This window comes from Elephantulus edwardii, unplaced genomic scaffold, assembly GCF_000299155.1.
Source record: "Elephantulus edwardii isolate Elephantulus edwardi_28Jun2011 unplaced genomic scaffold, EleEdw1.0 scaffold00042, whole genome shotgun sequence".
Taxonomy (NCBI): domain Eukaryota; kingdom Metazoa; phylum Chordata; class Mammalia; order Macroscelidea; family Macroscelididae; genus Elephantulus; species Elephantulus edwardii.
In genome coordinates this window covers 14,308,295-14,321,588 of record NW_006399792.1, presented here as the reverse complement: position 1 = coordinate 14,321,588, position 13,294 = coordinate 14,308,295, and the positions used below count along the sequence as shown (strand labels likewise).

Here is a 13,294-nt window from a genome sequence, read left to right as displayed (position 1 = left end):
ATTTAATAAATAAATAAATAAATAAATCATGATATCATTCTTCAGCTATTGGTCCTTGATGATGGATAACATGTCCCCAAAAGGCAAGACAAGTCTCAACACCATGGATTATAAGAAGCATTCTAACTTTATTTCTTTAAGAATCTGTCTCTACCAAGCCATAGTAAATTCAATGTTTCTTAAAAACACCAGTGTTCAAACAGTTCCACTCTTCTTCATTCTATTTCATTGATCAGCATTGAAATACATGAGTCAACTGAAAACACACTGTCAGATGCATAATACATAATCTATTAAAGTGACATCTTAGATTTTAAAACTATACATAAGTCTTTGTAGTAGATTTTCCCAATGAAATAACAACACAACTGCATCACCATCAAGCTATGCCCCAAGTGACAGTCTACAGGATTCTGGCCCATTGCTTATCAGTCTCTGCACCACCTGACAGCATCACCCACAGTTGCCATCTAGCTATGCCACAAATGACAATCTACAAGATCCTGGCCCATCACTGATCAGTGTCTCCAAAACTAACCTGCATACTTATGGTCATGTGAGTCATTCTTGTGACAGGTCTGAGTCTCTGGGAGACCTGCTAACAAATTATGGAACCCAAGGGCCATTGAGGAATTGGGGAATCAAACCTCAGATGGATATGAGTAAGTATTTGGGACTATGTTGACCTGAAACTTCTTAGAAATAGTCTGTTATTAATCTTAGTCAAACGAATAATAAAAACAATTACTAATGTTTCTTATGTTAAAAATTGTAACATCTTAAATAGGGGGGGGAAAAAAAGAAAGACCAACATACAATGCTTCCACAACAATGTTCTTTCATTACTCATAGGGTTCTGAAGGCCTGTTATTTTAGGAGGGGGTGGCCAGTCCAGTTTCTTATTTTGTCTTATTTTGGAAGGTCTGCTGAAACTTGTTCACCAGGTTAACCCTGCTGGTATTTGAAATATCAGAGGCACAACTTCCAGCACCAGAGCAATACACAAGTTACCACAGTACAGTAAAACGACGGAACATGCCCATTGTTGGATATAGTGCCAAGAGAGAAGCCCCTCTAGTTGTAACGTGACTGACTGGGGAAGAGCTGCCTTCTGAAAGCAGAGTTTACCACAGTAATGTGGATGGAGTAAATCTTTCACCCAGTGAAGACCCAATCTTCATTTGCTAATGTGCTAAGACTCAAACTGAGGAAGAAAGTTGCAAACACACAGTAATGATTGGAAACCTGGAATGGAAAAAATTATGAACCTAGGAAAATGGAAATTGTCACAAATGAAAACTAATGTATGAAGACTGACATCCTTGGGCACTGGTGAGTTGAAGTGGAATGGTACTGGCCATTTTGAATCAAATGATCACATGATATACCATAATGAAAATAAATTGAGTAAGAATAGTGGTGTGTTCATCATCAAAAAGAATATTTCAATTTTGTCCTCTCCTGCTTGTGCATTTTTGGCAATATTTTAAAACCTATTTTTACCACAGGCTAGGCCTTCTAGAGTGAGCACTGGTGGCCTAGTGGCAAGCAGCTGCCCTGCAATCTTGACGGCATGCAGTTCAAGGCCACCAGCTGTTCCTTGAGAGAAGGATGGGCAATCTCCTCCTGTGCGATTAAATGCCTCTGAAAACCATCGAAGAGTTGGCTATGGGTCAGTTCTAATTCCACTGTATGTATCACAACCAAGATCAAGCCTTCTAAATTTGGTCTCATTTTTTCTCTTATGATCTTATGATTTTGGACTTTACCCTAGGCTTCTGATCCACTTTGAGTTGATTTTTGTGTATGAACTAAAATGTGAATCTTACTTCAGCTTTCTGCAGGTAGATACTCATTTTTGTTGGCACTATTTGTTGAAGAGGTTGTTGTTTCCCCATTTGATAGGCTTTGTTTTCTTGTCGAATACCAGTTGACTGTAAGTGGATGGTTTAATTTCTGGGTTTTGATTATGTTCCATTGGTCTGTGTGTCTGTAATTATACCAGCACTATGATGTTTTGATTATTATAGCTGTGAAGCAGATTCTGAGTTCAGAAAATGCTGACTCTCACTCCGTTTTTTTCATAAGTGTCATTTATTTTGTGCCTCATTTCTCTCCAAATAAACTTGCCAATTGCCTTTTCTATACCTTTGAATTAAAATTTGGTCTTTGGTATTGGTATGGGGATTGTGTTGAACACATAGATTACTTGTGGGGGAAACTGTCATTTTTAATATGTTGAGTCTTCTTATCCAAGAATAGGGAATATTTTTCCGTTTAGTTAGGTCTCATTGTTTTTTGCAATAGTTATGCATAGTTTTACTTATAAGTCTTTAGGGTTCCTAGATAGGTTTATTCCCAAGTATCTCAATTTGTGTCCGGCTATTATAAATGGTATTGTTTTCTTAGTTTCCTATTCCATGTTTTCTTTGTTATTGTAGATAAATCACACTGATTTTTATATATTGACCTTACATTCTTCAATTCTACTTACTTGGTCTAGTAGGTCTAACAGATTGTGCTTCAAACCTTGAGTGAAAAGAAAATCCACAGAGAGTAAAAAATATTTGGCAGTGACATCTCACACAAGGGTCTCATATAAAAGTTTACGACCAGGCTCCTTGCTCCTCCCAGCGCGGAGCTTTCTCGTTGCTGGTCCTTCTCTCCCACATCCTCTCCTCCGTGTGACAGATCCGGGGAAACCAGCCGGCCGCGGGTTCCCACCGCCGCTTCGCCTGACTACTGCCTGTGCCTCGGCCCCAGTTGATTTTAAAATGGAACATTTTGATGCATCAAAAAGTACCTATTTCAAGGCATGGCTAGGCCCCCGAGATACCAGAGTAGTAGGATGGTTTCTTCTGGACAATTACTTACTAACCCTCATCAGCACTATCATATACTTATTAGTAGTATGGCTGGGACCCAAGTACATGAAGAACAGGCCGCCATTCTCCTTCCCGAGAATTTTAGTGGTGTATAACACTGCACTCACGTTGCTATCGCTCTATATGTTCTTGGAGTTAGTGACGGGAGTATGGGAAAGCAACTACAACTTCTTCTGCCAGGGAACACGTACCGCGGGAGAATAAGACATGAAGATCGTCAATGTCCTCTGGTGGTATTACTTTTCCAAGCTCATCGAATTCATGGACACCTTCTTCTTCATCTTACGCAAGAACAACCACCAGATCACAGTGCTGCACGTGTACCACCACGCCACCATGCTGAACATCTGGTGGTTCGTGATGAACTGGGTGCCTTGTGGCCACTGCTATTTTGGTGCCACATTTAACAGCTTCATCCACATCCTCATGTACACGTACTATGGCCTGTCGTCTGTCCCTTCCATGCGACCATATCTCTGGTGGAAGAAGTACATCACTCAGGGGCAGCTGCTCCAGTTTGTGCTGACAAGCATTCCAGACCAGCTTCGGGATCATCTGGCCGTGTACATTCCCTGTCGGATGGTTGTACTTCCAGATTGTATACATGTTTTCTCTGATTATGCTCTTCACAAATTTCTACATCCAGACCTACAGCAAGAAGGGGGTCAGCCGGAGGAAAGGCCACCAGAAGGATCATCAGAACAGCTCGATGGCCGCCGTGAATGGAGAGACCAACAGCCTGTCTTCCCTGGAACACGATGTGAAGTCCCGGAAACAGCGCAAGGATTGAAGACCAAGAGCTGAGAACCTCCAAACCATGCGTCAGCTGCTGTAACTAGTCGGCCTACAAAAGTGTGATTCACATAGGACTTCCTTCATCAATTCCAAACCCCTAGAAAATGTATACTGATTCTACAAGTAGACATAAGATTTTTAACATTTCTGGGCTCTCAGCAACCCTGCGCTAGACTATGGAAAAGGGAGTATTATAGTATACGACACTGCTGTTGCCTTATTAGTTTTAACATGATAGGTGCTGAATTGTGATTCACAATTTTAAAACACTGTAATCCAGACCTTTTTTTTTTTACTGTAGATCATGCATGTGATTGTAAATGTAAATTTGTACAATGTTACCATAGAGAAACACACATGCCTTAAAATTTTAAAAAGCAGGGCCCAAAGCTTATTAGTTTAAATTAGAGTATGTTCCCAGTTTTTTTTTATAGCTCTGTTCAGAAAACAAACAAATCGAGATTTGTGAAACATCTAGCATGTGACACAAAATTTCAAGTGACATGTCCACATGAGAGCAGAAAACAGCACTGACAGTTTTGTAATCTTGGCTTTTAAATCAAGCAGGCGCCAATCTAATGGGACAGTCAGTTTTACTTTAATAGATTTTTTTATGTTGAGTGTCACTATTAATAATGTATAAAAGAAAAAGGTTGAGGGGGAATCAAAAAAGTACTCTTGATAAAACGTAAATGTATATTCTTTGGCCTTCAAGGTTTTAGGGAAGAATAGGCTGATGGGTGATCAGGCTGTTTTCCATTTCTGAAGTGCTAAGTGTTTTTATACAGGAGACAAGCCCATTTTGCTTTTCACTGTGTGAGAGGATGTGTCAGAGGTGATGCGTGAACACATATTTGTCAGCATCCAGACATGAGCACTGAGGAGCTGGTTGCCAGGGTCCAAACATGGATTGATTTCTGTACTGCTGTCTTGTTTTGACACAAACCTTCCTTTTCAAATGTGCCTAGTTTACCAAAACAAGTTAAAGGGGAGCAGGGTGGGAGATGAGACTTGATTTTAGGAGGGGTGGTTTTTTTTTCCTGCTTAAAATCTAAAGATTGTTTAAACATTGCTTAAACATAATCTACTGCTTATTGTAAAATTGTGTCTTACACACTTGAGGCAGTGTTCAGCCAGATAAGAACTAATGTGTGTGTCATTTTAACATGTTGGAATTTAGCCTCCAAATACCTTCATTGAAAAGAGAAAGCATACATTGAACCACACATGACTTATCTTAGTCATCGACAATGTATAAACTAATTGTTGGCTTGATATGTATGTAAATATCAGTTTACCATGCTTTTAATTTTGCACATTCATATTCTAGGGAACCGATGGGTTCTCTTACTAGTTTTGTGGGTGTTGTTTGGGAAGAGTCACAACATCTGTTTACATTGACCTTGCCAACCCTAGAATGTGTATACTTGTATATCTTCCTTCCTAGGTACTAGTTTGCAGCTGTCTTTATGTCAATACAGAAAAAAATAACATTCGATAGTGTGCTGTCAATCAATGTGTGCTTAGCTCCTCTGGATATGCCCACAATGTTAAATGTCTAAACATTAATTATTAAAACATTTTTCATTTAAAAAAAAGTTTACAGAACACTACAGGACCCTCACATGGAAGAGAATCATAACCTAATCACACAATTGGCATTAGACATGGAGACTTTTCATAAAGGAAGACATTTAGATAGTCAAAAGACATGAAGAATTTCTCAAAACCACTGGCAGTAAGAAAAATGCATATCAAAGCGAAAATGAGATGCCATCTTACATGAGCAGCAGTAGTAAAGTTCAACAGGATAGCAATCAGTAAAGGTTGGAGAGGATGTGGAGAGCTTAGAACTCTCATGTACTGCTGATGGGATTGTAAAATGGTACAACCTCTCTGGAAGTCAGTTTGACATTTCCTCAAAAAATTGAACATAGGAATTCCATATGAACCAGCTAAGAAATACCCCAAGGAAAACAGAACTGAAACACTAATGGAGATTCATATATCTTTGTTCATAGCAGCATTATTCACAATAACAAGAAAATGGAAACAGTCCAAATATCCATCAACAAACCAGCAGATTGAGAAAGTATGATATATTCTCACAATAGAATACTATGCAGCACACAGGAGCAATAATTTTACAAAGTATTGTATACGAATCTGGCGAGTATTATACTGAATAAGGACAAATACTGCATAAAAGTATTATTATAAAAATAGAAGGATACGTAGTAAGATGTGGATAAAAGTCCAAAAGAGGAAGGGGCAAGTGTTGGAGGGTATAGGGTAGAGAAGGGAGTAAATAATTAGGATAACAGAGTTTGGTGAGTAGAGTGGAGAATGTGAAGGAATTAAGAAAGATCCAATGGGGATCTGAAAAGACAGGGTAATAGCAGCCATAGATCAATGCTGATAAATTTTATAACACAGTGTACAAGAGTGATTTTTTGAAACACAATGTGAATGGAGAAATGTATGCAACAAAATGTTTATAGATAATAATAATATATACAAATTTTATGAAAACCAATATAAATAAAAATAAATTTGAAGGGAAAAAAATTCAAAAAAATACTATTTCAAGTTCTATCCTGAACAACAGTTCTGTCAATGACAGGATATTATTTACACACAAACCAAGAAATCCTGTTAATACAACTATTATTCTAATATATGCACTAACCATTAAAAACAAATATGAAGTAATTAAGAATTTCTAGCTACTTTTGAAGTTTGAAGTTGATTGAAAATAATTAGTGACTAAAATGCAAAAGTTACAAAGAAGAAACAGAAAATAGGGAACATGGCCTGAGTGATAGAAATGAGGCTGAACATTACTTGATTGCATTTTCTACAGTAAATAATTTATTCACTGCAAATATTTTTTTAAAATATAAATGGCAATTATACACTTGGACCTCGTTTGTTCGACTATACAGAAATCAGACTGATTACATCTGTGGAAAGGGACACTACAGAAGCTCATTACCAGTAATTATTTGGTACCAGCAGTCAGGAGATCAGGGAATTCTGATCACACTAGAAAAAGGCTAGTCAGTAACTTCTCCAAATTATTGAGGAGTAATGATGTCACTTTTAGGACAAAGGTGCATCTTACTCAGGCCATGGTCTTTTCAGTCACTTGTTATGCTTCTGAGAGCTAGTCAAGTAATAAGGATAACAGAAGAAGAATTGATTTGAACTATAGTACTGGTAAAGAGTACTGAATATATCATGGATTACCAAAAGAACAGACATGTATTAGAGAAGGTGCAGGCAGAATTCTCCGGAGAGGCAAAGATTATAAAGCTTTGTCTCACATATTTTGGGCATGTTGCTACGAAAGGCTATTCATTAGCGAGGAACATCATGCTTGGAAATGTGGAAGGATGGTGAAAGAAAGATCCTCAACCAGGTGAGTTAACACAGTGACTGCAATAATGAACTTGAGTGTGTCAGAGAGAGTGAGAATGGCACAGGCTAGAACTAGGTTCATATCTGCATTCATAGGGTGACTCAGAATTGTACTCAACCAATGGTATTTGACATTAACAACAACAAAAAAACCAAACCAAAGCCTATGCAAGTTCAAATTCAAGGTGAAGAAAATGAAAGCAAGTTCACAAGAACCAAAATACGATCTTGAGTCTATCTAAACTGAATTTAAAAATAATCTCAAGAGCATATGTGATGGGCACTAATGATGGAAGACTGAACGAGTTTGTGGGATGATAGCAAGTTTATCACCCATGAAAAAAGTAAAAGGTCATTACAAATAGAGAAACAAGAAGAGCAAGATGGGTTTCAGAAGAGACATTTAAACTTGGACTAGAATGAAAAGAAGTCAACAGAGGGGAATAAATCCTGTAAAAAGAGAGCTGAACAGAAGACTTCAAAGGGCAGCTTGTGAAGACAAAGCAATGTATTATTACAAAATGTGTAAAAAACTGGAGTTAGAAACCCAAAATAGAGAATAACACACTTGACATTTCTCAAGCTCAAAAACTGAAAACGAAATTCAAGTTTCAAGTTGCAACACAGAAGGATTGTATGGGCAAAATCTCGAATGATGCAGAAGCCACAAAGAAGATAGAGGAATACAGTCATTGTTCCAAAAAAGAACTGGTCAATATTTCAGGAAGTAGTAAAGGATCAAGATCTAATGATTTTGACGGAAGAAGTCCAAGCAGCACTGATGGCACTGACAAAGATAAGGCCCCACGAATTGGCAAAACACCAATTAACATGTTTCAACAACAGATGCAGCCCTACTTGTGCTCATCAGTCTATGCCAAGAAATTTTTAAGACAGCTATCTTGCCAAGATACTGGAAGAGATTCATATTTGTCCTTATTTTAAAAAAAAAGTAGTTCAACAGAGTAGAAAATTACTGAACAATATGATTAATATCACATGGAAGTAACATCTTGCTGAAGATTATTAAAAAATGGCTAAGCATGCAATAACAGAAAACTGCTAGAAATTCAAATTGAATTCAAAAAAGACCATGGCACAAGAGATATCACTGCTGCTGTCACATGACTGTTGGCTGAAAGCAGGCCATAGCAGGAAGAGGTTTACCTGTCAAAAGTTTTATTGACTATGCAGAGAAATTTGACTGTGTGGAGCATAAAAAATTAAGAGTAAACATTGAAAAAAAAATGATAATTCTAGTACTTGTGTTCAAGTGAAACCTACATATAGACCAAGAAGAGACAGATTGACAGAGTAACAATTGGCTTGCGCATGAAGGAGACCTTGAGTATGATGACACAGGATAGAACAAGGTTCAGATCTGTTTTTCACAGGGTTCCTATGAATTGTAGTTGACTCATTGGGCCCTGCAGCAACAATGCTTCCACTGGCATTACTTACAGGTACAAAAACAATTCAATACTTAATAACATCAATTTGGTTGCTGTTTATCATAATTTTTATATTAATATTAAATCTAAATCATCTCAACCATGCCCTATTAACCTAAATCAACACATACAGTAATTAACTATGAAAGAACTGCAGTATTAAAAGATTCAATAAAAGAAAGCCTATTTTAGATTTGGACAGATAAGGGACTAATCACTCAATTACTAAGACCTTCAATGCCTCAGTTTCCTCATCTTTAAAGGGTAGATAATAAAATCATCAAATAATGTTGTTATGTATGTTCAGTAGAATTAAAGTGCAAAGCATCAAACATGTGCCTAATTTAAAAAGCAACAACCACCACATCTTATTTTTCCATTTCTTTTACACTGTCATGTGAGAAATTGGTGTGCTCTATTTCTTTATTATCTGTTTGCATCCTATTTCTCTTTAACATTTCAGTAATCATTCACCAGAGATCTTATAATGTCCAAAGTCCAACACCATTTGTAAAATGTGAAAAGGATTTGTAGCAATTACACAAAATATTTCCTTTCAGATCAGACCCTATATTTTGGTTTCCTGTATGAACTCTACATGAAGTTAAAAGAACTCCAGGTTCTGCCTGAAGAAGAATTAAATAGGCCAAAGGGGAAGCACATTCTCTTTGCATAAGGATGGTTGGGAGGTGCTAAAACCTGAGGTCTGTTCTTAGCACAGCTGCTTCCTTCCTGCCATCTGCTCATATGTCACTTCCTTAAGGACACTGAGCAAGCAGAAACTGTACCTTAGCCAGGTCATCAAAGCATTGAGTTCAAATGCCCATAAAGAGGATTCTTTGTATGATCAAATAAAAGAAAAAATTTCATATTTTATTTTATTTGCCATAGGAAAGGTCTCAAACATGTACTAAATATATAGACGATTCTAAAAGCCTGTCACACAATATGCTCATTATTTAAAATAACACTCCAATCTTAAAAATTTGAATTTAAAATAGAAATATTTCAAGGAATTATTTAAAAATTCTTACAGAAAAGGGTGCCAAAAAAGTTAATTTTGTTATTCTCTTTCCAACATGCGTTTCAAATCATATATTTTAACTAAGAGGAAAAAAAACACAAATTTTAACATAGTATTTTTACATTCTAAATACTTACCCCCTACACAGACACTTGATGGCTGCAATTCCAGGATTTCAGTACATGACTGGTCTAATATCTAGGAAGGAAAAGCAGAACAACAAGATAATTAAATTGTAGCCTATAACCTTGAAGTGATCTTCATATATAATATTGAAGTGATTTGCAAATTTCTTTGCGCATTAGATGGGTAAAAAATCTATTATAGTAGCATATATAGCTATCAGGTTCTTATGAAACTGCTATAATATCATTCAGAAGAGATTCTAGAATTGTGTCCTCTAGGAATCTGTTTCATCGAAATAAATTCTAAGAAGCACAAGTGGGTGTTACACTGAAGTCTGGTATCTTCGAGTATCAAAAGACAGATGAAAATTTCTTCATCACCATAAAATAAATGGTGATCCTCTAGATCCGGAAAAAAAAAAAATACCCAACTAAAGCACAACTGCAGTTGAGCTGATTCCCACTCATGACCACCTCCTGAGTCTTGGACTAAGTAAAACAGGGCTTCATATCCTCGATGCTCTTACTTTTTCCCAAAGACCGTCTGGTTTACCAAATTTGATGTCTTTCTCAGGGTTTGACCCCTCCTGATAACATGACTACAGTGCATTAAGATCAAATATTGCCATTCTCACATCTAAGAAGCATTCTGGCTATATTTAGCCCAACAGAGTTTTTACTCATTCTTCTGGCCGTCATGCTTTATGCATTATTCTTTGACAACCTCATAATTCAAATTCAACAATTCATCTTCATTCTACCTTATTTGTTGTTCAGTAAGTGATTAATAATGTTATGACTTCTGTCAAACTCACTCATCTTTTTTAGACCTTTTGCCGCATATTTACCTAGGACACTGTATCATTTCATTTTTTGACTACTGCTTCCACAAGGAAGCTCTGGTGGCCTAGTGGCAAGAAGCTATGCTGCAATCCCAAAGGCACATGGTACGAGGCCACCAGCCGCTCTGCAGGAGAAGGATGAGCAAACTCCTCCCATGCTATTAACTACCTTGAAAATCCACCAGAGAGTCAGCTATGGGTCAGTTCCGACCTGATGGTAAAAACAACAACAACTGCTTCCACAATCACTGATTATGGATCAAAGCACAATAAGATCCTTGACAACTTCCATAACAATCTTTAATGCATCACATGTTATTCCTGTAGACCACATTAGCTGCTTGCATGAGCTAAATAACTTAAACATCAAATAAACAAAAATTACACCAAACCAGACTCTGTGTTCAAGCATTCCCAGATTACACTAATGGAATGGCACTGTTCTGAGAAAATTTAACCACCATACAAAGCACAGGACTGCGACTGAAAAACAACAATGGTGACGTAAGCTGCTAGTCATGGACACAACTCTGTTTTTATTTTTAGCACTGCTCTGCACAACATTATCAAAATCAGATAAATTCCAGACAATCTTTGAATGACATCTACTGCTAGACAGAAGCCGAAAACAGATGGTGTGCAGTGGTTTCTTGCATGTTCAACCCACAACTGGAACAGGAACAAAGAGTGCTTTAAAGCAACAGAACGCTTCCCACAATTCCATTAATAAAAGTGGAAATAAAAATGGCCTGCCTCTAAAATATACCATATCAAGCCATAGAACTTTTGCTACTGAGGGTTTATCATACATAGTTTTATGTTATTTTCCAGTGAATCAACTTGTCACACTAACTGAGATTTTAGTAACTAGCAACTAAATCTAATAAAGTTTTATACCTGATAAATTATCCAGAATTTTATTTAAATTCATAAACGTTCAAAGTGTTTACACAGGCACTCAGAGACCTTACTGTCACTAAAGCTCTCCCTTTCTTCTACAGTTTCATTTATTATAATAAGGACATTCATTCCTATAAAGAATTGAAGGCCACTGTCAATCTACCCTTTAGAAGAGTAGTATTTTGAACAAAAGACATACAGTACTGGATATATCCCCTATCAAGGGCTTAAAGTGTTAACCAGCAAGGCAGTCAACTTAAAGACTAAGGTACATGTGGCTCAAAGTACGGTGTTTCAATTATTTCCTATGCATGTGAAAGCTGGACAATAAATAAGGAAGACTGAAGAACTGACACCTTTGAATTGTAGTATTATCAAAGAGTATTAATTATACCAAGGCCTGACAAAAGAACAAATAGGTCTGTCTTGGGGGGATGTGCTACCAAAGTGCTCCTTAGAGGCAAGGACAGTAAAATTTTGTCTCACACACTTCGATATGTTGGCATGAGTTCTTGGGAAAAGACAGCATGCTAGGAAAAGCAGGTCAGAGAATGAAAGGAATCTCCCAATGGGATAGATTGACACAGGGACTGCAACAAGGGGCTTGAGCATGGAGGAGGTCATCAGGATAGCATTGGTGTTCAACAGATCACTATGGGCCATAGTCAACTCAGTTGTTTGGTGCCGTTGAGGACAGGAAGACTCATAACGATCCTATGAACAGCAGATCTGGACTTTGTCTTCATGCTTTGATCTTCATACTTCCTGACACACTAGAGTCAATTATGGCAGTCACCATGTCAGTCTACCTGGTTGATGGTCTTATTCTCCTTTGTTGACCCTCCACCATTTCAAGCATCATGTCGCACTCCAAGAAACAGCCTCTCCTACCAACATGCCCAAAGTAGGTGGGATAAAGCCTCATAATTTTTGCCTCAAATGAGGCAAGAATAGAATGCTCTTCTGTGACATAGATACTTCACTTGGGATAATATCCTCCAGGGTCACCCATTCTATATAATATTTCACGAGTTCCTTGTTTTTCAGTACTGCATAATACACCATTGTGTGAATATACCACAGCTTCTCTATCCATTCAATTGCTGATGGGAACTTGGTTTGTGTCCAACTCTTCGCTATTGTGAACAAAGCTGCAATAAACATGGGTGTGCATATATCTGCTGGTTGGCAGTTATACTTTCTTTGGGGTATATTCCCAGTAGTAGAATTGCTGGGTCAAACAGTACTTCTATTTCCAACGTTTTAAGAATGCGCTATACTGCCTTTCATAATGGTTGCTCCCACCAACAGTGAATAAGGGTTCCAGTTTCTTCACAACCTCTCCAGCATTTGTTGTTTGCTGCTCTGTTGAATTTTTCTATTCTTACTGGGGTGAGATGATATAGCTGTTTTGATTTGTATCTCTCTTAGAGCTAGAGATTTTGAACACTTCTTCATGTATTTGCTCACCATCTGAATGTCTTTTTTGGTGAAGTGTCTGTTCATATACTGTGCCCATTCTGTACATTTTGCATTGTTTACCTTTATCTTGTTGTGGTTCTCGAGTATTCTATAAATTCTAGATATAAATCCCTTATCAGACATGTCCCAAATAACAAAATTAGAACATTAAAGTTGTAGCTTCAGCAGAGATAAAGGAGAGAGCATTAGACCGCAAAATGAAAGGTCAAAGGAAAAATCAAAGCCCCTCAATCTGTTTTGCCTGTAACTCATTCTGTAGAAACTTATTTTAAAACAGATCCAGTAATAAAACTACATCTCTCTCTTTTCAATCATTTTCAGTAGTTTTTTGAACTACACTTCTATCAGTGTGACTGAAAACTATTTCAAA

The 13,294-nt window shown here is 37.3% G+C and overlaps 1 protein-coding gene and 1 pseudogene across 1 annotated transcript in view; one reads left to right on the top strand and one right to left on the bottom strand.

The window, feature by feature from the left end:
- Positions 1 to 13,294, bottom strand: part of ANTXR2 (anthrax toxin receptor 2) — a 158,130-nt gene that overhangs the window by 85,141 nt on the left and 59,695 nt on the right. Inside the window, exon 8 of the mRNA XM_006885333.1 lies at positions 9,713 to 9,773. Coding sequence (XP_006885395.1) covers positions 9,713 to 9,773 — 61 coding nt within the window. The remainder of the gene's footprint in view (positions 1 to 9,712; positions 9,774 to 13,294) is intronic.
- LOC102852745 lies at positions 2,775 to 3,675 on the top strand (annotated as a pseudogene).